At 39.9% G+C, this 23,587-nt stretch overlaps 2 protein-coding genes across 2 annotated transcripts; both read right to left on the bottom strand.

Annotated features, from left to right (window-relative positions):
• Positions 1–1,770: 1,770 nt before the first annotated feature.
• On the bottom strand, positions 1,771–9,182 carry tfa (transferrin-a). The gene is made up of 17 exons (XM_034614112.1): positions 8,932–9,182; positions 8,701–8,846; positions 7,413–7,509; positions 7,102–7,293; positions 6,739–6,865; positions 6,547–6,602; positions 5,708–5,874; positions 5,208–5,358; positions 4,934–5,094; positions 4,725–4,821; positions 4,611–4,631; positions 4,078–4,242; positions 3,596–3,737; positions 2,981–3,048; positions 2,663–2,844; positions 2,025–2,211; positions 1,771–1,872 (listed from the first exon to the last, which is right to left on the bottom strand). The coding sequence occupies exons 1-17, from the start codon at positions 8,969–8,971 to the stop codon at positions 1,838–1,840; spliced, it is 2,034 nt and encodes a 677-aa protein (XP_034470003.1). The 5' UTR covers positions 8,972–9,182; the 3' UTR covers positions 1,771–1,837.
• A 2,759-nt stretch (positions 9,183–11,941) lies between these two features.
• Positions 11,942–22,218, bottom strand: ubxn7 (UBX domain protein 7). The gene is made up of 11 exons (XM_034614113.1): positions 22,091–22,218; positions 19,807–19,960; positions 19,482–19,546; positions 19,292–19,357; positions 18,501–18,613; positions 17,532–17,678; positions 17,281–17,371; positions 16,176–16,306; positions 15,359–15,863; positions 14,804–14,883; positions 11,942–14,397 (listed from the first exon to the last, which is right to left on the bottom strand). Exons 1-11 carry the CDS (start codon positions 22,194–22,196, stop codon positions 14,236–14,238), a joined length of 1,620 nt encoding a protein of 539 aa, XP_034470004.1. The 5' UTR covers positions 22,197–22,218; the 3' UTR covers positions 11,942–14,235.
• Positions 22,219–23,587: the final 1,369 nt, after the last annotated feature.

Raw genomic sequence — 23,587 nt, 5'->3', positions numbered from 1 at the left:
ACAAAGTATTGAGCAAAGGCTGTGAATACTTATGTACATGTTATATTTTCGTTCTTTATTTTTAATACATTTTCAAAAAATATCATTATGGGATATTGTGTGTAGAATTTTGAAGAAAAAAATGAATTTAATCCATTTTGGAATAAGGCTGTAACATAACAAAATGTGGAAAAAGTGAAGCGTTGTGAATACTTTCCGGATGCACTGTACACGCATTCTCAGTCTGTTTTGTCATGAGCTTGTTCTGGATACGTCAGTTGCAAATGTGCCACTATAAGGAGGGAAAGTGTTGTCAAGGCACAACGTATAAAGTGTTTTACATTTGAAAGAGGTAAAAGTCGAATATACCTCTGGGAGTCGACTGTGACGTGATCCTCAGATGGTGACGATCACCTGACATCCACACATCATGTTAACATACTTGACCAGGGCCTTTAAAACACACCCACACACACATCTGGCTTATGTATGTGCAGCCTTTGCGTAATGTTACTTTCTACCACAGCACCTTTGTAGGTCGAGGTATGTGGGGAAGGTGGCATGTCCTCAGTCTTTACCAGCAAGACTCATGGTTCAACACGATCCTGCCACAACCATGCTTCTCTAAGGCTCCTGTCTCTAGTGTGGGCCCAAAAAAAACCTTTGCCAGCACATTTACCCACCTTTAGTCTGTTACGCACATACACAAAAAAAAAACCGACTGACCGTTGCCCTGAACACACACTGCAACTATTATTAGTTGGGGGCCCTCATCTTAAAAAGGGAACACAAAACATGAATTTAATTCCTGTAATCAAACATGTATTTGAATAGCTGACCAGTTATCTTATTCTGGCATCAGAAAACTAAGCTTATTTAAGCATTTTGAAACCTGCACAAGACAGACTCCACATTTGTCGCCTTCAAGGCACATTGTCACCACCAACTGTCCATGTGAAGAACTGAGTGTAACTGTGACAGACGCTTTATCTGAAGGTATGAAGAGGTTGATAGCTGCAATTTATGACAAAGCTGAAATTATAACTATGTGCTTCGGACCTGGTCATGGGACCAGTTTAAACTCCTTAATTGGCTGATGTGTGGGAATCTCTCCTCCTTATACAGCTATCGTCATGTTTCATTTAGGAGACAGAAGCTATTTTCCTCTGACATCATAACATTTTGTTCTGCTGGGATCCAGGTTTATCAGTCATAACAACACAGGGAATCGCTGCCTCCTTAGTGAACAGCAACTGTCAAGACGATGGCAAGTTTAAATCTGGGGGGGGGGGGGACAAGACACCATGTTGAACGATATATTTGATAGCTCTATAGCTACCATTAGATTAGCATTCAAATGCTGTTGGCCAGTGCTGGAAATAATGCATAAAATCGGACATATTAAGGTCACTGATATCTCAGCGTTTTCGATTTGGTGCAGCTCTAAATAAAAATCTGGATCTTGTGAATTTAAATGTGGTTTCATTGGGGGCTTTTTCAGCTACAGTATGGAAATAAATAGGGCTGGAAACCTGTAACTGTGGCTTTAAGACGTTTCAGTTTAAGGGGACTGTTGGGCCTTGGTGGAGGTATACGCTCTACTGAATGCCAGTTCTAATAATGGTTTGGGTTTTTAACATTGATTCAAACACATTTATATCAAATAAACACATACTGTCTCAAAATCAGAATTCAAACAGGCTTTATTTGAGAAAAGTGAGGCATGGATCCACAAAACATGATTGATTTAATAAAAAGATATCATTCTGCTCCAACAGGGGTCGGTAAGAAAAGATGCTTGAATCACAGAGACCCAGCCGAGGTGCAACAAAGTCCATGATCCCCTTCAATTGTTGTCCTAACACATATTGTAAGTGCAAAGCTGTTCCAGATCTGTCAGGAAGAAAAAAAAACACATAAAGTGACTTGTGAATGGAGAGCAGAAACTTTATTTTTACGCTGTGTATGTGTGAAGTGTCTAGGCTATTGTTTATCTGTCAAATTACTGTCCCATTAATGTTTAATCAACCTCCAGCGGTACAAACCTGAAGTGGATTCTTTGCAAGTTCTGAGTGAACTCATGGCTGTCATGTATTCTGGTCCCAAAAACGTTTCATAGTCATCTTGAATCTCCTGGAGACATTTAGTGGAGGACTTGAAGAGGAGGTTCGGTCCATGTTTCGACCCGAACATTTTGAACGAGTCACTGGTGGCACTGCTTCCAAAATTGCCCTAAAATTACACAGAAAAATTTAGATTTAATGAACAATGAATCATTTATTTTTAAATCAAGTCATTTATACATGCATACCAGAGTTGAAAAACCAAAGGCAAAAAAGTACAGTTGAAAGTTAAAGTGAATTTCAAAACAAATCAATTCACTCTTTTCCTGCCACAGTTGAAAAAACTGTGACTGTAGACGTTTTAAAGTATTTGACAATATGATTTATTCTTGGTGCAAACAAGGACGATACTTGACCAAATAAAGAGATAAAACATTAACAAATAAATAAAGCATCCATTACAGTAAAAAAAAAAAAGAGATAGATTATGGCATGGTTGAGGACAGAGGAGAGATTTACAGAAGCCAAATTATGATGATCTATAAACTTAGTCCATAAAATGAAATATTTTCTAGTGCAAACAACCAAAAACTAAAAGAAACCTGCAATGAATCACTGACCTGCTGATGCTTCAGAAAGTCGGCCACCTTGGTGCGGATCTCTGAACGGGTCACCACAGCGTGTGCGGCCACTTTAGCCAAGTGGCAATCCAGGAACTCAGTGACTGGCACTGGACCCTTGCCAGGGCAGATCAGCCTATAGTCATCGGCCAGGAGACCTTGGGCCCAAGGTGGTCCTTGACCTTTGACAAGAGGAGAAGGGATGGAAGAGAAGAAGAAGGGGAAGAAGAGGGATGGAAGAGGGATGGAAGAGCGCTACAGCTTTATCGGAAACAACACTGTCATAGATGTGAGAGCTGGTCGGCATCAGTTGCTTACCACCTGTGTTTTCTGCGACGATTGTGTGTTTGACGAAGGCAACATCAGCGGAACCTCTCGCCAGACATCTGTAAAAACAGGCACAACATATATGGAGATGATGTTATTCCTATAGCAGGGAGCAGTGGAAGAATAATCAAAGGAAGAGTTTGACATTTTCGGTAATATGCGTTACTGGGACATCAGAAACGTACAGAGTGCTGTACGTGACGACGTGGCTTTATGGTAACTCCAGCCCGTGGGATTAGGGAACGACTAAATTCAGGCCAAATTCAAACCCGAGCTGCTGCAGTAAGGACTCAGCATTACTACATGGCATGTGCACTCCCCTCCAGTGTTATTCCCCCAGAATCAAAATGATAATTGATACAACCAGACCATACTCCAGTGCTGACACAATTCTGGGGAAGTATTTTTACTTTTGTGATAATCTATGCTTACAACATACACGTAGTTTAAGGGGTGTGTGAGAGAGAGGAGTATTATCTGCGGTACTCAGTATTCTCAGAGAGAAATAAAATCTGTGTATTTCCCATAATGTCAAACTACTACTTTAACATACAGTACATGTACATTAAACCTTCTGCAGAGATTAACGGCAGTGCTGCATCTTACCTAAAAGCTCCAGCGTAGCCGTAGTACCTCTCTTCATCACTGGCTTCGCACTTGAACCTAGAGTCCGAATTGCCAACACAGTGAGCACAGAGCGGAGAGCTGGGGTTGGCTCCAGGGGCACAGCTACTACTGAAATAAGCCGCTGGGAGTTGTGTTGGTGTTAAAATTGTGTGAAAAAAAACAGCTCAACAATTACATTCGTGCACAATGGTTTTGTTAAGGTTTTGAGAAAGATGTTGGCAAAACATATTGTAAACATAAAAAACTTGAAATAACTTAAAGTTTGGCTGTGACAAGTGGACATTGTGGGAAACAAATTCAGCAAGTGAACATTTACAAACAAAATGTTCTCTCTCTACAATAGAAAACATTATTATGCTTTGATTTGATTTCAAATTAGAACTTGAACATCGTTCTTAGCAGGAGAATTAGCCTCATGGTCAAAGCGGGTGCTTTGCTTGAATGAACCAATGGTAACTCACAGAGGTTGCAGTTTTTAGTTTCTTCATAGATGAGACCCATGGGGATGTTCCAGCCAGCGGTTCTTCCCATGCCTGTGTGGCAAGAAATCTTGCCTTTCAGGTCTGACCAGTTCGTCACTGTATCTTTCTTTACCACAGCGACAGCATAGTAAAAGGAGCCTGTGACTACAAGAGTGGAGGGATGGAAAGACCTTGATCAGAAAACTACCATAATTATGAACTCATTTCACCTAAAGATCACCTTGAGATGCATGAATGTCCTTATAGAAGTCCAGATTGGTACATCATTTTTTTGTTCGGTTATTTACATACAATTCTACACAATTGAATTATCATTACAGGGAAAATCTACAGGGTTTAAGTTCCAATCAGCTGTTTGTTTAACAGTCAATAGTTCAGTCATTGCAGCTATTGGTTATTGGTTAGATGTTTCCTCAGGGATTGTGTGTATTTGATTGTGATACAAATAATTCATTGTTTCATTTAAACTGCCGGATGTGTAGAAAGAAGAGAAACACAAACTGGTTTATTACCTCCACTTTGACCGCACTGGTCTGTGAAGAGAAAGACATGCAAATATTACTCAGGTCGATAAATGTGGAATAAAAACACAGTGCATAAGTTTATTTTCAGTGCGGTCATCTGACCTTGAGTATACTGCTCCACCATAGCAGGAACCAGACCACACTTTCCAGCTGTGTACACCTGACCTCCATCCACTGCCACTGCATCAGCCTCTTTATACTGCGGGTGATTTAGGCATAAACAGAAAATCAACAACCAGCAGCACAAAATGAAGCAAAAATATTTTCCAAGTTAACAACAGATTTATATGTTTCAGCCAGGACTGTTTTACCATAATCTTTTTCAGGCAGTCTTCAGATGACAGGCCTCTCATGCAAAGAAAGTTGGTGCCATCTTTTCCCAAACTGCTGATGCTCCACTCATCACACTTTACTTTCTCCCTGTCGCCCACAACACACCATTTTATGTCAGACGTGGTGCTTGGGGTTTTCCCTGGAAAGTGAAGTAAGATATAATCATAAGCCAGTGGCTGCAGTCAATATATCTGTTTCTCTGGTTGTTATGAATGTCAGTCAGTGTGTTTTATCTGCTTGTGTTTACAGTACCTTTCTTAATGGTTTCAATGCTGTCTAAGTACTTAGGACCCAGATACATTTTGTGGTCAACGTTCGGGGGCAGCTGCATTAGGCTTTTTGTTGAGTCCTTGAACATCAGGTTCTTTCCACCATAGGTCACCGACGAGAAAAGGTCAAAGTTCTGAAAAAACACAAACAAACATATGTTCAGGCAACTGATTGAGTGTATACCTCACAGTCTCCTGATAATATTCAATCAAGCTCCAGCAAATTGCACAAACTCAAATATCAGTTCCCTTAATGTGCCTGATTTTTTTTCATTATGATCCATTAATTCTTCTATGGATCTAATCAATCGCTGAAAATGTCAATATAAACTAACAAAATCCAGAATTCAATGGTTTCTTTCTTGGCCCATTCCTCATCTTTCACCCAATTTTCGTGGAAATGCTAAAAGTAATTTTGATCTGAATCCAGCATCTAGGGAAACAAATCGGGGTGAAAACATATAGAAATCTATATCCTGTTACCTTTACTGAGTCGAGGCTTTTCCAGATGAAGTCCCCCAGCTCCTGGTCGTCACTGCGAGTGACCACAGCATGACCTGGAACCTTGGCAAGGTTGCATTTCTCATACTGGTCTATGGGCTTTCTGCTGTTATCAGTGCACAGCAGCTCATAGCCGTCCCTTTCATCATCTGAAAGAGGTTCACAACAGGGATTTTAGAGTGTTTTTTTGTCTGTTTCAATCTTACAGTTTCAAATAAACCGTGTAACTATCCTCACACTGATAAGTTTTACTTTATGGTTTAGCAAAGGAGTAGTTTGCTCATATGGATATCAGTTAGGGAGTGAGAATCTTATTTGTGCTTTTGAATCTAAATGTAAGGTAATTATTAAAAAAACCCTCATAAAGAATTGGTATTTATTTTACAAAACCGTGAGAAAGGAAGTAAAATAAATTTAATCTTAACAAATAAATAAACAGAGCTTGGATCCACCTACAGCAGATTGTCACTGGGAGCCAATGAGATGGACAGAGTTAGTTTTTAAATAAGAAGGAGAAATAACTTAGAAAGTGCAAGATGTTTAAAATAGAAATGATGGTTTAAATAATAACATTTAGAGCTCGTTATAATATGGTAATATAATGTGTGCCCATGATAGTTCAGTGATTGTGATATGAATGTGACGGGGCCCGATCAACAGTGCTGTTGTTTGTTTTGTTGTTATTTCAAAAGACAAAAATTTCGAATACAATTCATAGTTAAAATAAGAAATTTAGGAGGATTTCTGCAAAAAGACATTTGACAATTCTAAATTCATATAATTCAATAATTCATGACACAAGATGATTGTGTCACACTGACCAGGGACAGTGAGATGCTTCACAAAAGCTACTTCTCCTGATCCGTCTTTCAGACACCTGTTAAACAGTACAGAGCAGACATGCATCAGCATCAGAGTCATCATCACAGTAGTATTGTGTATTTCCGCAGAGAGGATAGGGCAGTAAAAGTCAGATAAACTGAGATAAATCAAAGAAAGAAACTCAAACTGACTTGAAAGCCCCGTGGTAATTATAATAAGGATTAGACTCGGTCTTGTCGCAGTTTCCTTTGCACAGCGCGCACAGCTTCTGGTTTGTTGCCCCGGGGGCACAGCTGGACAGGAAGAACTCGGCCACCGCTGCAAAATAAAAATGAAATTAAAAATACAGAGTCCTGGCAACTCACCTCCGCCCCCAAACCAAAATTATAGTGTCAGTGCATCAACATTCTTCTATTGTTTGGTAATTATATAATTTATTCCACACATCATCCTTTTCAGGTTTTTTACCTTATAAAATGAATGACTAAAAACTGATGGAGTGCCTGTGCAACTTTGTTGTTTTTAGAGCATTGCGTTAAAAACATTAGACTCACCGTCCTCCAGGTTTCCGTCATCAATGCCTGCCCAACTAATGTATCCCTTGTTGAGCAGAGTTCCTATGGGAATGTTCCAGCCTGCAGATTTCCCCACCCCAGTATGGCAGGTTTTCTTCCCCCTGAGATCCCCGAATTTAAATCCTGTGCCCTTCTTCACCACAGCAACAGCGTAGTAACAGGTTTCAGCAGCTAGATGCACACCCAACGAATGTGTGTAAAAAGTTAAAACACATAGTGCAAACAAAATGCACAACATCCTTTGAATCATGCTTATTTTGACAGTAAAGAGAGCTGATTGGTAAACATACAGGTGCTGTACTGCTCAGCAATTATGGGATGCAGATTGTCCAGTCCAGCAGTGTGGATTTCCCCTCCATCTAAAGTGATGGCATCTGCCTCACCAGCCTATTAGAAAAAAGATTTTTACCAAACATGCCTATTTTATTGGTATAAATGCAGTGGAAATGTAATCAATCACTGATCCTTCGAAAAATGTTGCATGTATCTTTGCTTGAAAACTCTAGTTTGATGTCAATTTACACGTCTCAACAACAGTCCAGGGGTAAATATATTTTACAGCTGTTTTGCACAGATTTTAAATCTTCTCGTATGAAGTATGATGAATTAAATTATGTAGAATTTTTGCATTGTGGCCATTGTGGACAGAAACTTTTTACTCAGGTGACAGTAATATTAACAATGATGACAACTATATTATCATTATTATTATGATCATTATTTAAATGGATAGATACAGTAGATAATTTATTAATACCGAGGGGAATAAAGGCATAGGAATAATAATAGGTCAAAATGAGTCAAGAATAAGTTCACTGCATTGAGATGAAAGTCTGGCCACCAGTCTGGTCTGGTCACTGTAAAGAAGTATGTGCTAATGGAGATATTGACAAAAAGGTGTTTGAAAGACACAAGTAACCGAGGCATAAAAATAAATATAATATATAAAATAAATAAATAGATTAAAACAGAAATCCCGATAATAACAACTATAGTTAGATTTATTCATTTAGATTTCAATTGATTTAATCAGTGTTGGAGGAATTATTCAGATCCTTTACTTAAGTAAAATAATGGACATCACAATAATCTGTGTAGTGTGTTTGTGTGTGCGTATTTGTACAGCCAGTATGTAAAAGTAAGTAAGTGGAAGTACTTACTATGCAGGATTGTCTCATTTACAATAGTAATCATAATAATAATCAGCATCTTAATGATCATAAAAATAACGATAACTGTGCACCTTCCAAAATGTATCATTTAAATCAAATATCAGCCTATATCAGATTTACTTTGTCGGATTATTTTGGTGTTGACTCTTTTACTTAAGGATCTGAATCCTCCATCCACCACTTCTTCAATGAATTGAAATCTGAACAAGAGTCATTGTTATATATATATATATATATATATATATATATATATATATATATATATATATATATATATATATATATATATATATATATATTACAATAACAGATAACAGATCAGTCACAGTATCCACGCTGAAGGAAGCAATGGAGAAATGTGTGGGCAGATGCAGTGATGTTGTGGGTGAGTTGTGAGTGTTGGTACCTGGATGGCGGTCACACATTCCTTGGTTCCGGCTCTCTGCACACAGGAGAAGACCGGGGCCACACCACTCAGGGCCTGACACTTCAGCATCTCTCTGTCCGACGTGACGCACCATTTCACGTTAGTGATGCAGGAGGCGATGGTGGCTGTCAATGTACATGTTGGAATGAATAAATCAGGCAAAGATGCAAAGACGGAACAGGCCTGTGCACAATTTCAAAGAGTCTTTACCGAGGCATCCGAGCAGCGGCAGGAGCAGGAGGGGCTTCATGTCGGTCAGCACAGACAGGTCAGCACAGACTGGAGCCGCAGGGAGGCAGCTCAGGCCTTTTATAGCGAGCCTCACTGCAAAAAAAAAAAAAAAGAAGTTTGCTCAAGTTTCCTAATGTGTGCATGCGCCTGTGTACTGATGGCAGAGAAAACGTCCGAAATGTCGTCACATTGGAAAGTCACCGACGCAAACTGTTAAACAACCGTGACACTGTGTGAACTCATCCAGCAGAACAATAATGTGTCACAAAGCTATTCGCCTTCATGCAGGATCCAAATATTCAGGATTTCTGTCAACGTTTTATTTTAAACCTGCTGTCACACATTTTTGCTTCATATAAAAAGAAAAAAAAACATATTGAGTGTTTCCATGTGCTTCGTCTTTTATTCCTTTCCTCCTTCTGCCTCTCTTTTTTTTTACATGCTATCTACTCTTCGTCTACTGTGAAATGCCCTTATCTTAAAATTACATGATTTCATTATTGTACTGTAGCCAGCTTATTACGACAGAAAAATTCAGGGGGGGTGAAGTTTACTTATCAAAAGTTTTTAAAATATAGTTTTTATCACTTTGTAAAATAACTTTAGTAAAACTTTGGTAAAACCAAAGTCATGTTTACAGAGTTAATATTACCCAACACAAGAGCTTAAGTTCATGTTGATTTGTAAATGAACCAATAACCCCTGCTCTTTTGTTGCCAAATACTGAAATGTGACCCAATTACGATATATTTTGTAATTTTCTTAGCAGACTTTGATCTAAGCAGATACTGGAAGACTGGATGGATTTCAGATACTGCATCCTAAGTCTTTGTGACACAACTGATGGTGAAGATGTTTACCAGGCCAGGTTTTTTCTCTTTGTCCATCTCTTGAACCCTGTTCACCGCACAGGCTGTTGGCTATGAGCAGTTGACTGACAACTGCTCATAGCCAACTTCTCTCTCACCAGCTTCTGACGATCGTCTCTATGTCTCTCTGCCTGAAGCCTTCGGTTATGAACAATCAGAGCACGAGCAGGGTGTGTGCAAGCAAGCAGGTTGGTCAGTGACAAACAGTTACATCAGAAACAACTTAGCAACCCAACCCAATCTTATCGAAATGCTAACATGGAGGAGGCAGGGTTTCAAGACCTATACTGCAGGCAGCCACCAGGGGGCCACCAAGATGATTTGGTTTCCCTTTTTGCAAGCTGTCATGTCATCCATCTTTAAACAGCCTATAGCTGTTTTCAGACATGCACTGGACTAAAATAAAATAATGGCTAACACTGGCTGTGTGGAGTTTTGTGTAATTTGTATAAAAAGTCTGGTTTTGGATTCATGTTTCTAGTTGTAAATGAGAATATTTAAGCATGTCGCTCATCAATATTTTGAAATAATCTCAATTTTGTTATCAAGCTGCCTGACACAGGTCCATAAGGCCATCCTGACTGGGCCTAATCAGAGAAGCTTATCATCAGTGTACGTTGTCCTGTACCATGCAGAGCTGGGTGTTGAACAAGGCATTATGGATTGGATATACGCACATTCTCAGTCTGTTTTGTCATGAGCTTGTTCTGGATACGTCAGTTGCAAATGTGCCACTATAAGGAGGGAAAGTGTTTTACATTTGAAAGAGGTAAAAGTCGAATATACCTCTGGGAGTCGACTGTGACGTGATCCTCAGATGGTGACGATCACCTGACATCCACACATCATGTTAACATACTTGACCAGGGCCTTTAAAACACACCCACACACACATCTGGCTTATGTATGTGCAGCCTTTGAGTAATGTTACTTTCTACCACAGCACCTTTCGAGGTCGAGGTATGTGGGGAAGGTGGAATGTCTTCAGACTAGACTTTTACCAGCAAGACTCATGGTTCAACACGATCCTGCCACAACCATGAGAGACAGGAGCCTTCTCTAAGGCTCCTGTCTCTAGTGTGGGCCCAAAAAAAAAAATAGTCCACCAAGTTTATCAGAGCCCACCCTCGCTCGTAAATGCTCCCATCTTTCAAACACCACACCACCTCCAAGCTTTCTATTTTCACACACAGAGCTCAGAACGAATGGACGAAATAAACATTTGAAATGATTAAATTAACTCTGATGAAATGATTAGGGTCCAGATGACACAGGGGATGTTACACAACTGTTTTCAGAGGCTGAGCAAAAATCAGTGGTGTGATGGTGGCTCACTGATCACTCATTAACTTCCATTGACTTCTTTCTGAGAACTTGCTGCAAAGGACCGACATCCTTCTTATGCAACACACAACTCATCAAACAAACCAGTTCTGAGGCTGCTGCCCCAGTTCCCTCATTAACCTTTCAGCACTGGGGAGTAAATACAGGTTTCTATATGAAATGCAGGATTTAAAAGAGCTCTGATATCAGTTGAGTGTATATCATCCATAACTATAATCCACTGATTTGAAGTTGATATTTTGTCCTCTGATTTTCTACTTAGAACTCGAAATCCAGATGCTACAGCACAAACCAAACCAAAAAAAAAATAGAACAGGCACTCAGTAAAGTTCATACCTTGGTCAAGGCCCAACAGTCCCCTTATGAAACCACATTTAAATTAATTAGATCCAGATTTTTATTTGGATCTTCACCAAATTGCAAACACTCAGTCCCTTAAACATGTCAGATATTTTCATCAAGATCCATGAATTATTCTCTGAGAAATCAATGAAAATGTTGAAAAACTCCTATCTCACAATGTGAAGTAATAAAGTGAAGAAAAATCATGGATCCGGCCCCTGATCCATATCTGCACTAAAATTGAATGGCTTCTGTCCTGACCTGTACTGCATTAGTTTCATGGAAATCCGTTGAGTAGTTTTTGCATAACTTTGCTAACAAACACACACAAAACAACGGCAGTGTACCTTTTAGTGGCATCTCACGTTCAAATTTTAAATCTTTAAATCACCCAATCAGGGCAAAAGAACGATTTTTGGGGTTAAATGGAGAGAATGGGGTCAGTACTCATTTATTCTGCACTGTCCTTTGCCAGCACATTTACCCACCTTTAGTCTGTTACGCACATACATATAAAAAAAAACTGGTGATGAAGCAATCTGCAGTATCCTCACAGCGAGGGGAGTAAAACAGTCCTCATCTGTTTGTTCAGCTGCATGACATCTTCTTTCACCTCTGACCGTTGCCCTGAACACACACTGCAACTATTATTAGTTGGGGGCCCTCATCTTAAAAAGGGAACACAAAACATGAATTTAATTCCTGTAATCAAACATGTATTTGAACAGCTGACCAGTTATCTTATTCTGGCATCAGAAAACTAAGGTGGGAGTGCACATCACATGCACATCACAGAGTGCCTGAAAAGTAACTTTGAAACAGAAAAATATGAGGAGTATTGGACACAGCTTCTCAGCAGAGGTGACAACAACTTAGACTTGAGGTTCATTGTGAAGGATGTTGGTAATCGGTACAGTCTGCAGAACAAACGGTACCTACAGCATTTTCTACCCTGTTAACATTTACAAAGCTTATTTAAACATTTTGAAACCTGCACAAGACAGACTCCACATTTATCGCCTTCAAGGCACATTGTCACCACCAACTGTCCATGTGAAGAACTGAGTGTAACTGTGACAGACGCTTTATCTGAAGGTATGAAGAGGTTGATAGCTGCAATTTATGACAAAGCTGAAATTATAACTATGTGCTTCGGACCTGGTCATGGGACCAGTTTAAACTCCTTAATTGGCTGATGTGTGGGAATCTCTCCTCCTTATACAGCTATCGTCCTGTTTCATTTAAGAGACAGAGGCTATTTTCCTCTGACATCATAACATTTTGTTCTGCTGGGATCCAGGTTTATCAGTCATAACAACACAGGGAATCGCTGCCTCCTTAGTGAACAGCAACTGTAAAGATGATGGCAAGTTTAAATCTGGGGGGGGGGGAGGGACAAGACACCATGTTGAACGATATATTTGATAGCTCTATAGCTACCATTAGATTAGCATTCAAACGCTGTTGGCCAGTGCTGGAAATAATGCATAAAATCTGACATATTAAGGTCACTGATATCTCAGCGTTTTTTCGATTTGGTGCAGCTCTAGTTAAAAATCTGGATCTTGTGAATTTAAATGTGGTTTCATTGGGGGCTTTTTCAGCTACAGTATGGAAATAAATAGGGCTGGAAACCTGTAACTGTGGCTTTAAGACGTTTCAGTTTAAGGGGACTGTTGGGCCTTGGTGGAGGTATACGCTCTACTGAATGCCAGTTCTAATAATGGTTTGGGTTTTTAACATTGGTGACACTGAAGTTATGAGGTTTCTTTCAATAACTAGTTAATAGAGTAAATTAACAAAAGACCAAGCAGAATGTCCCTTTGTTTTGGTGGTTATATTTCAACATCAGCATATTTTCTTGGCAGCATATAAAAAAAACAGAAAAGAAACAATGACTACAGCTAAATACCAGTCTCTCTAAGCCATCTCTGTACAGTGTAGGTCCGACTGATGAGACCACCCTTCATTGATTCCTTTCTGTATCAAAAGTTGAAGTCCAAAAAACAATCTACTAGTCTCTAATAGAAACTTGAATAAAAATGTGTAGATCAGCCCGAATCCTCTCAGACCTACACAAGTGTGTCACTGATGGTGGAAACATTTTTGTGATTTGTAGTTTGCAGACATTTTTTCTGAGTGCCCCTGCTGTCCAAATAATTATAATTGTTCAAACAATGTTTAGGTCAGAATGAACAACAAGTCTCCCTTTACCGGTCTCCAGGTACAGGAAATAACAAGCAGCACTAGAAAATATACTCTTTGACATTTTCTTCAAATCCCTGTTGCCTCATCATACATTTTGTAAAAGATCAATTTTTTGGTTTTATTTGATTTAATTGAGCTATATCATATATATTCTATCCTGATGTGCCTGAGTGATCATAAAGAACTGCAGCCTGCTTCAGAACAGAATATATCACATAGAAATGCTGGAGTCTGCAACACTTTGCTGGCCAGTTGGAGAGCACTACAAAGGGATTAGGCTGTCAGTAGAGATGTCATTATTCAGACTAGTAGAGGCGGGGGAAAGAAGTCCATCCACTACGAGTTGTCTTGGCAAAAAAAAAAAAAATTTAAAAAAAAAGAAAAGAAAACGGGGCCTAATTCCAGGAGAACAGAAGGTTACGGGATCAAGGCCAATAACATCGTCCCAGATCATTGGTGAAAGGGTGAGATCTACCAGAGAGATACAGAGGAGCAAAAAGTGAGTGTGTCTGATTAAAGGCTAGTTCCTCTCCTGCACAAATACAGTCTCCTGTGGACAAAGCCCCGCCTCCTGCAGCGTGATGTCATAGTCCAAGTGGGCAAGCTTCCTTCTAGGAAAGTTGGTGACGAGTTCGAAGCGTTCATTAGGGTATCCTTTGGACTGGACGTGTCTTACCAGTGCCTTGAAAAGAGAGTGATAAAGCAGGAGTCAAAATCATTAATCATGTGATATAGAATGATATATATATTTATATATATATGTTAAACGTAACTACAATAGATATGAAGCTGGGACAAGCAGCTGTTCACTTAGCTTAGCAGAAAGACTGAGAACGGGGGGAACAGCTAGCCTGGTTAAAATAAATCCCTCTATAAGCATCTCTATGGTACCTTGCTCTGGAGGATTTATCTTTATTCAAGAGCATGGTGGTTCAGTTTGAGAACATGTTCAATATTTATTTATTTTTTTATGCCTTCACTCGCATATTTTCTTTTGCTCTTAGATTTTCAAGCAACAAGCAAATTTCCCCAAACACAGAATCCCAGGTGAAGTGATGACGAATGAAATTGCCAGGATGTGTTCTCACCAAAAGTTTTGATTTAGAAGACAAGGAAATTTGCTCTCTCTGTCCATCTGGGTAACGGAGCATCAACCTGGCTTTGGGACCTATGTGGGAAAAAAAAGGAGAAAAACACAACAAATAACATGAAAATTAAGTCTATGAATTCAGATTTGGAAATTCTAATATGAGCATGCTCCTGTCCATACTGAGTGCTGCTGAATACTTTGGCAGAGGTTGACAAGAGCAAAAATTCTCTGAAATTGAATTTGTTTACATGTGTGAGGTCCTGCCTCTGGACTGGATCGTCTAGTGTGTGGGCTCTCATTATTAAAAGATTAAAAGTCGGTTACACCTGTCAGTATGTCTGTGGGCTACCACATTTTTAAAATAAATTAAGATGTGATAATCCTCTAGTATGCAGCAGGCTTAAGAGGTTGAGTTCTCATTAATTAACTGTTGACACACGTTTTGAGAGGGCTCTGTCTGCAGGCTGAAGACTAACACAAAGACTCTTCCCACTCAAACACAAACCGACCCTCATCTTAACTGTTTCAGGTGAAGATTCACACACACTCGTACCATTGTCATCAGGACAGTCCATGTCACAGGCGTTGGTGGTGCTGGGCTTCGCCGCTCCAGAATTTTCTGCTGCCGAGGAACAGTGGTTGTCCCCTGAATCTGGAACAGGATGAGGATGACGAGGACCGGCAGCCGAGGGCTCCAGGTGGTTCTTTTTGCTCTCCTCTTTCTTGTGACTGTGGTTGTTTTCTTTGTACGGAGACTTTCTGTGGGAGGAAGTTGAACTGTCGGGATGTAGACGCTGCTGTGCCACAGTGGCCGAAGGGACCGGGGTGTGCTGGCTGGTAGAACTTTTCTCTTCGTGGGGTGCTGGCGTTTCACTGTCTGAGCCATCAACAGATATGGGACCCTCGCTGTCGGAGAAAGGTTCTGCATCCGATTCGTCATCTGATCGAGGGGAATCAGGAACTTCTGGGACATTTGAAGACACGTAGTGGGTCTCCTGTAGGGAGGCTCGGATTGCTGCCTCCAGCTGACTGTCTTCACTGGCATCTATCAGACTCTCCTAGAAACAAAAAGAGAGTGCAGCTGTAAAAAAACAAGCTGGGCAAAATGACAGCGGGTGATGATAAGATAGTTGCAAATTTAGAGAAATATGAATGACTAAGCAGATAGACGATAATGTTAATCTATCCCTAAAAATGAAGTCTTCTACATGTAATACATCCATTACTGCCAGGAAGAGAAAATGACAACATATTGATGACCCAAGTCTGAGATGATGGCTCTGCAACTGTTAAGAGTTGCCACCGAAGAAGAAACTGGGAAAAAGAAATAGAATGAGAATTTGAGGGGACACAATGGAGGAGAGACCCACAGAGCGAGCCCGTTTGGCAGGAGGTGCGTGGCAGGATGGCCCGTCAAGCTGCCCGTGCTCTGCCAGGAAGCCAGTCACTTGCTCCAAGAACGATGCCACATCCAGCTGGTTCCACTCCACCATTTTTTGTCCTAGAAAGGTCAGTAAATGAATTAATTTAGAGAACAATATACAGGCAACGGATGAAATTGACTGGTCATGTTTCATATACATCAAATGGAACTAGTTTCCCTGCACTCTGACTTGGCTGCGCAAGCAAGGTATGTTTTCAGCCCTGTCAGAGTTTGTGTGAGCTGAATGAGAAATACTTTTTCAAAGATATCTCCACCAACAATAGCACTAGAAAGACTGTAAATCGATAAGAGTTCAAAATGCATATTTGCATCCTATAGGACTATAGACAGAACCTGAAGGTTATACAGATCAAAAAATAGTTCAAACATGGTAGGTTTATGACGTCATTGTGAAAAGGCATTATTACAAAATTAAAAACCAAAGCATTGCCTGATTTGGGTATAAACTGCGCATGCAGGTTTATGCAGTTCCCCTCACATTTTTCCATTGGCAGATTAAAACATTCTCGGGTTCTGCATTTGGCTATTAACTTAGTTTTATTCTGTTTGTATTGTCACACAGATGATAGCACAGTTCACATGTTCTTTATTTACTCCAAACATGTGGTCTGCCCTAATTGATTCCCGAACTCAAATTAAAGTTCAAGTCCATTGTAAATCCATTGTGCTTTCAAAACATTTCTTATAGATTAGCAATAGGCAATAACTTTGACCCCATGCAGTGACCTTGACCTTTTTGGGATTTAAAAAAATCAAAAGCTCAAGTCCAAGCTGTTAAGATTAATGATGCAAAGATCAAGGACAGACATTACTATTGTTACAACGATGTTGCATCCCACAATTCTTTTAAAATACTGCAAGCAAGAGATATATGTCGTCAAATTAGAAAAAAAAGGGACCTATCAGAGCAGAGTGAGTGACGCTTGTTCTTAAAGCTTTCTAATCAGTCTTCTGTGCATTTACTGACTTCTAAATACCATGTAGCTCAAATGCATTACCACTGCCTCAATTCACATGAACTCTCTGCTCACCAGTCCGGGGGTCGAGGATGGAAATGTAGGGAAACTTGTTCAGCTTATAAAACTGAATGTATCTTTGTCCCTCTTCACTATCATGATAAACCTGTAACGACAGAAAGAGCAACATTTTATGATTTCTATTTGTACCGCTGATCATCCACTTTTTGCGCATGGATCATTAACTTCAATTTGTTTTATATCACATCAGTTAAATCTTAGAAACCCTGGAGCAACACAATGAAAAGAGTTTTAAAACCACATACCTGCCAGAAAATGAAGTGCTCTCTGATTATGGTCTTCACTGCATCGTTACTCCAAACATCCCTGTTCAGGCACTGGCAGGCGAAGTCCTGAACATTTTGAATGTTGATCATTAGCCACTTGTTCTCCAGCTGCCCACAGTCTTTTGCCTGTAAACACGAAAGAGAAAATACAGAATCAGCAAAACAACACAATTAATTAAATTCATTTTATAAATGAATAGCAAATGGTGGAATTACTAAAGCTGGGCTCATACGACAGGAGTTTTATGAACCAAAATCAGGTTGCATCTTAAGGAGAACATAACATAAGGAGAATCCTCACAGGTTTTCTTCTCTATAATCTTAAAACACACCCAGGAGTTATCTATCTTTTCGATGGGATCTGTCAACAGTAGCACACTAGCGAACGTTAGCCTCATAATGTTTACTATTGCCTGATGGCAGCACTGTCAGCAGCTCCGATCTGTCCGTCTCTCTCATTGGCTGTTGTGGTTCCACTACTGACGTAATCATCCCGATGTTAAAGTACCGAACAAGGTTCTAAACCAAATTTCTCCACCAATTCTCGGGGGCCGAATAGAGGTTAAATCGGCCTGAAATTCCTACAGTCTGAAGCCAGCTTAAGTTGGCAAGTGTGGATGAACACCAAGTGCACAAGGTGTACGTGTTTAAGCTACACTTTGACCAAAGACAATTAACCACATTCACTACATACACAGTTTCATACAACTCTTCATGGAGAACAGTTATAACCATCAACATCAGTGGTATGTGATCATTTATCATGGTGGACCAAGTCTCTAACAGCTGATTTAACAAATACCAGTGAGTGAATTACACTGTCATAACAGAAGTGACAACCTGCATACTCCTGCCCTTTCCCCCTGTGATCCTCTGAAGTTTCATTAAAAGTTCCCACAAGATGAAGAAAGACGTGCAGTGTAATGTGTCCAGTTAGCGACATCTTACCGTCTCAAAGCTGCCTTTGTGCATGAGCTCAATGGGAGGACGGAAAAGGTCTGCCAGGGTGCTCAGTTTCTTATCCACTGTCCCACCGTTACGCAGCTCCTGTTCCTGACGGACTAAAAAGAGAGAAACATGCACAGTCATCACAGGAGGTAAAGGCACAGCCACAGAAAGCTTCAGAGAGAAAATACAGATTTTGTCAATTGGCTGTTGTTGGTTGTTATTACGCAAAATGAATTTCAAACTTATTTCAGCATTTATCTTAATTATTCGGACTTTTGGGCTGTAATAATTGCCATTCAAAAAAGTCAAAAATAGTTATCCTTTTGGGGGAATTGTTTTTGGGTCATCTGGTTACCAAGTTGAATGTACAAAGTGCAACTTCGGCCGCAAGGGGTGTCTTAATCAAAATCTATCTAATCTACCTGAGGTGCAAATCATGAACACAGATGAAGTTATGTATTCAGGTTTTATTCACGTTACGCAGCAAAGGGCCATGACCGATTGGGATCCCTTACGAGTGACCGATACTAACAGTGTTTATCCTTTGTCATACGTCATTTGCTCTTGAGGTTATCGCAGAGACGGAGAAAGCCACGTAATTATAAGGCGATCAAAATTAAATGTCCTGTTATCTTGAATTAAATTGGGTGTTTCTCAGAGTCTAAACATGGTTGTAAACAGACTGGAAAATGCAAGCGATCCACTTAATATATATCAGAAGTCAAGTTGTTTTTAGACATTGTAATGAATTGTTACATATCATAAGCTCGGAAAACTTTGATATTACTTACTAGTTTCTGTTTGGAAGTCTCTGAAACCATCAAATATTGATCGAGCAGGTCGTCTTCGCTTTGGCACTGCACGTGTAACAGACACATCAAAAGTCACACTCATTAGATGATTGAAACAGCAGAGCCAGTAAAAAGAGCAATTTAGATTCAGATCTATCAACATGAGATGGAATAAGACTTAGAACAATACCTCCAAACAGTGGTTCCGGTTCCACCAATATGTCCTGCTTCTGTGGAATGGGTGCTCGTACTTCACTGAGACAGAAGGCAACAAATGTGAATCTAAGATAAACAATCTAGAGCTAAACAATGATGTTAGCCTATAATGATAAAGCCTCTGATTTGATTAAACCACCCAGCATGAACCCAAATCACACAGTGCCTTGAATGCCAAATTTCCCCCCCACTTCGAAGTAGCAGAGACATTTTACGAGCACTGTAAAAAAAGACAGTGTATTAAAAAAACTGTTTAACTCTGTTCTGAAAGAAGGTTGTGAAGAAACGTATGAACTTACTCTTCAGGTGGAGCTCTGCTGCTTGAAGCTGCTGAACTGGAGCTGGTGCTGGGCTCCTCTGCTATTGCGCCTCCATCCAGAAACATGGTCACCGCCATCTCCAGGTTGCTGTTGCATGCTTCCAACATATGTTTCCCTACACTCTCTGTGGCTCCTAGAGGAGGACACAGACATGCTGATATTCAGAAACATATGCCCATAAAACTGCACAAGTAAATGTGTCAACACTCACACAATCCAGGTTATTCATTCAGTGCCAGAGTTTAAACACGCAGAACAATGTTGCCCATCGAATACTTTTACTTCTTTATGAAGGTGTATGACTTAAAATATAAAATCTGATACAATCACTGTTGTATAAAAAAATCAATTGAGAAACTGATTATGGATAAATTCACATAACTGACATCCCCATACAACCCTGCTTGCACTTTGAGATCCTCTGTCAAGAGCTTTTTAACAGAAGCTAAAGGCAGACGGAGCTTTTAAAATATGAGCTCCAAGGCTCTGGAACATCCTGCACGAGGAAATACAGCAGACGGAATCAGTGGTTTCCTTTCAATCAAAGTTTACAACATACTTTTTATTGGAATGCCATGATTTGACTAAATCCTATTTTTATTACTGTAATGGGTGGTCATTACATTTCTGTCACACGTTTTGTGTTTTTAATTTTTTATTTCTTTTAAGTTATTTTTGGTGTAATTTCACTTGCGTGTTTTTCGTTTGTGAAGTGCTGTATAAATAAAGATATTATTATTATGTTATATAGCAATACTGTGATAATAAACAATTTGCACCATGGCTTCCAACAATTCATTTTTACCAGTAAATCACTTTGAGTGGACACTTCAACACTCTGTGCTTTTGGTCTTTGTTGAACACAATCTCCACACAGCCACGACAAATTACACAGTTTCTGGCTCGAACCCTTTTCACCCTTCCTCCTACACATTATGACTTGTATTGTATTTGACTTTTCTTTTACAGTAAGCTCTTTCTACTTTGCTTTTATTTTTATTTAACTATTGCACTGCTGAGCTGACCGGTTTCTTCTTGTCCAACACCTTTCATTGTACTGTTGAACCTGTATTAACTTGCATATGACAAATCAAAACTTGAAACTTGACTTTTAGGTTGTAAAATGTTGCCTTGCAAAAAAAAAAGTCCAGGATTATAAATGTGATCAAAACAATAGTGATCCTTTATGGGTAAATTCGTTTCGAGCTGTAAAGCACTCTGAATTGAATTTGATTTGTTTGCAAGCAGCTATATAAATACAGTTTGATTGATTGACATTATATAAAATTAGTAAACTTCTATCACCACTGAAATGAAAGTAAAACAACTTCCACAAGGCAACACCACGTTAAAAAGGACTACGGTGTGATTCTGTACAAAGAAGGCAGCAAGGCAGAGCACAGCTCACACGATCCGGAGCGAATAAGAGAAAACATGAAAAAGCAAACAGAATGGCCCTATAATACATTCAGATTATTAATGCACACAATGACCGAATTCATAATAAAGTCAAGCAAATTGAGAAAACACACGATCTGAGGATGAACTTTCGTTGTGTTTTAACTGAGGAGCTGCACAGTCGGACTACAGCGATCCCTCCACTGGCACTGCGCATGTCCGTTACACTTCCCGAGTCTAGTAGCAGCCCCCGACCTGAGGCTCCTGTTTCCTCCGATTAATAACTTCAAACTGAAAATATAAAACCAGATCCGTCCTTTCTAACAGCGTCCACGCAACAACAAAAAAACACAAACCGGGACGTGCGAGCGGGCGGTGAAAGACGGAGAAACGTGTCCAGTGTGGCTGGCAGCACAGTGAGAGTGGAGGTGACAGTGAAGGCAGCACGAAGCCTGGCTGCCGATGAAGAAGGGAAATGTTCTCAGCCGACGTCCATTCCACATTTACCGAGCAGCCAGGCAGAGCGGAAAACCCCCCCAGAAAAGCAGCTCTTTTGCGGGCGAGATAGCGTCTTCAACCACCGCCACACCGGATATCAGACATTTCTAAGTGACTGTGGAGGATATGATCCCCAGGCGGCGGGTTTCGGCTCCATTTCCCGAGTGTTTCCCCTGAGTTAAGCAGATCAGAGGCGCTGCTTTCCCCCTGTGTGTGGAGCATTGACAGCGCAGGGGCCAGAGAGACTCAACGTGCCTCCTCTCCCCTGCTCGCGGATTTCCTGTGTTTTAGGGACACGGGAGCTGCTCCTGCTGTTCACCTCAAACCTTCTGAGCGGCACCAACCTGAAATTAAATGTTGTTCTCACCTGTTATTGCTGTGAATTGTTGTATTAACCCATTCATCCCCGGAGCTGAGGCGTCTCCGAGCGCCGCCATCTTACCGCCACAAACAACAACATAAATGTGGCGCATGCGCGGCGCCGTCCTTTTTCCCTACTTCGCCTGGCGCGGCGCGAGGCCCACGCGTCACCGCCGGTCACCGCGCAGGTCTGCGATGCATTGTGGGTCGTGTAGTTCAGTGGGACGCTTGGCTGTAAACATGTTATAGCACCTTTTAAAGAGCAGAACCCGAACACTGACTTCATTGTAAACCTAATGATTTTGTACGGTACATTTTTTACACCCTTAAATGTAGAATTGCAAATAACACCCACAATTTTGCAGGATTTCAATGCGAATTACAGAAAATATCCAATCGCTCCAACTTGATAAATAATAAGTAATTCCCCCCCTCTTTCTTTTCTTTTTTTCTTCCTTAAATTTATCTTTTATCTGCTTTTTTGTCATAATATATGTAATTACTGCTTTATTTATTATATCTAAGGTTTCGGTTTATTTAACAGTCCTGTCGCTTTAGCTGACTATTTTCTGTGTTGAGTACATATATGTAATACTTTTGTAGATACACGTTTGTAAAAGGAGTTGTTTTGAAAAAGAAGGGTAATGTAGTTGAATAAATAAAAACGTTATTACAAATTTTAAAGTTTAAAACTCATTTGTAAACCTAATGATTTTGTAAGGTAAATTTCACACCCATTATCAACATTACCTGCAATTTTTACAGGATTTTTGTGCAAATTAAAGAATATATCCAGTCTCTAATATCTGTGTAACTCCTGGGTATTGAGCAAAATTCTTTGGTGTAATACCCTCTTGAGTTTGTATGTTATTTATATTTTAGCCATGAGCTGATTCCCATACATGTGTTGGCCAATGTAAATTCCCATTGGTCAAATTTGTTTCTCTGGAAATGACAAGGGAATTAACAAGAATTCTGTTCCAAAAAGAAGTTACTGCTTTACCATAAGTTATTTCAGGGGCAGATTCCAGCTGAAATTTGATTGGCCCCTGAGCTCATTAATAACCAACAATACTAAAAATAAAGTTTTTCTGAAGTTCACAATGTGCTTGAACGAGAGGCAATTAATAAATGTACAGTATATTCAGTGATGTGTGTGTTCACTCAAAGCTATAGAACTAACAGTAAACAGGGACTTAAATGTACATCTAACTGAATCAGGGACTGTCCTGGATGTTGGAGATATAATTGTGGCCCCTTTCTGGCGCCCGATTTAGAAATATCCTACATCCGTCATTTTGGAATCATTTTTGTGGATGACATGGGAGAAGGCCTGGCCCAATCGATACCTAATCACAGAGTAAGTTAAGACATTTAGTTTTTCATGAATTTATTAATTTTATCCAGCCAAAGTCTATATCAAATAAAAAATATCAAAGCAAGAAACTGACATAAATTGGTGGAGTCAATTTCTACATGAATCATGATAATAATTCAAGGTTAA

The sequence above is a fragment of the Hippoglossus hippoglossus genome, chromosome 17 (genome assembly GCF_009819705.1).
Source record: "Hippoglossus hippoglossus isolate fHipHip1 chromosome 17, fHipHip1.pri, whole genome shotgun sequence".
Classification (NCBI taxonomy): domain Eukaryota; kingdom Metazoa; phylum Chordata; class Actinopteri; order Pleuronectiformes; family Pleuronectidae; genus Hippoglossus; species Hippoglossus hippoglossus.
Note: the sequence above shows the minus strand (reverse complement) of the source record. Positions and strands in the feature narration are given on the sequence as shown.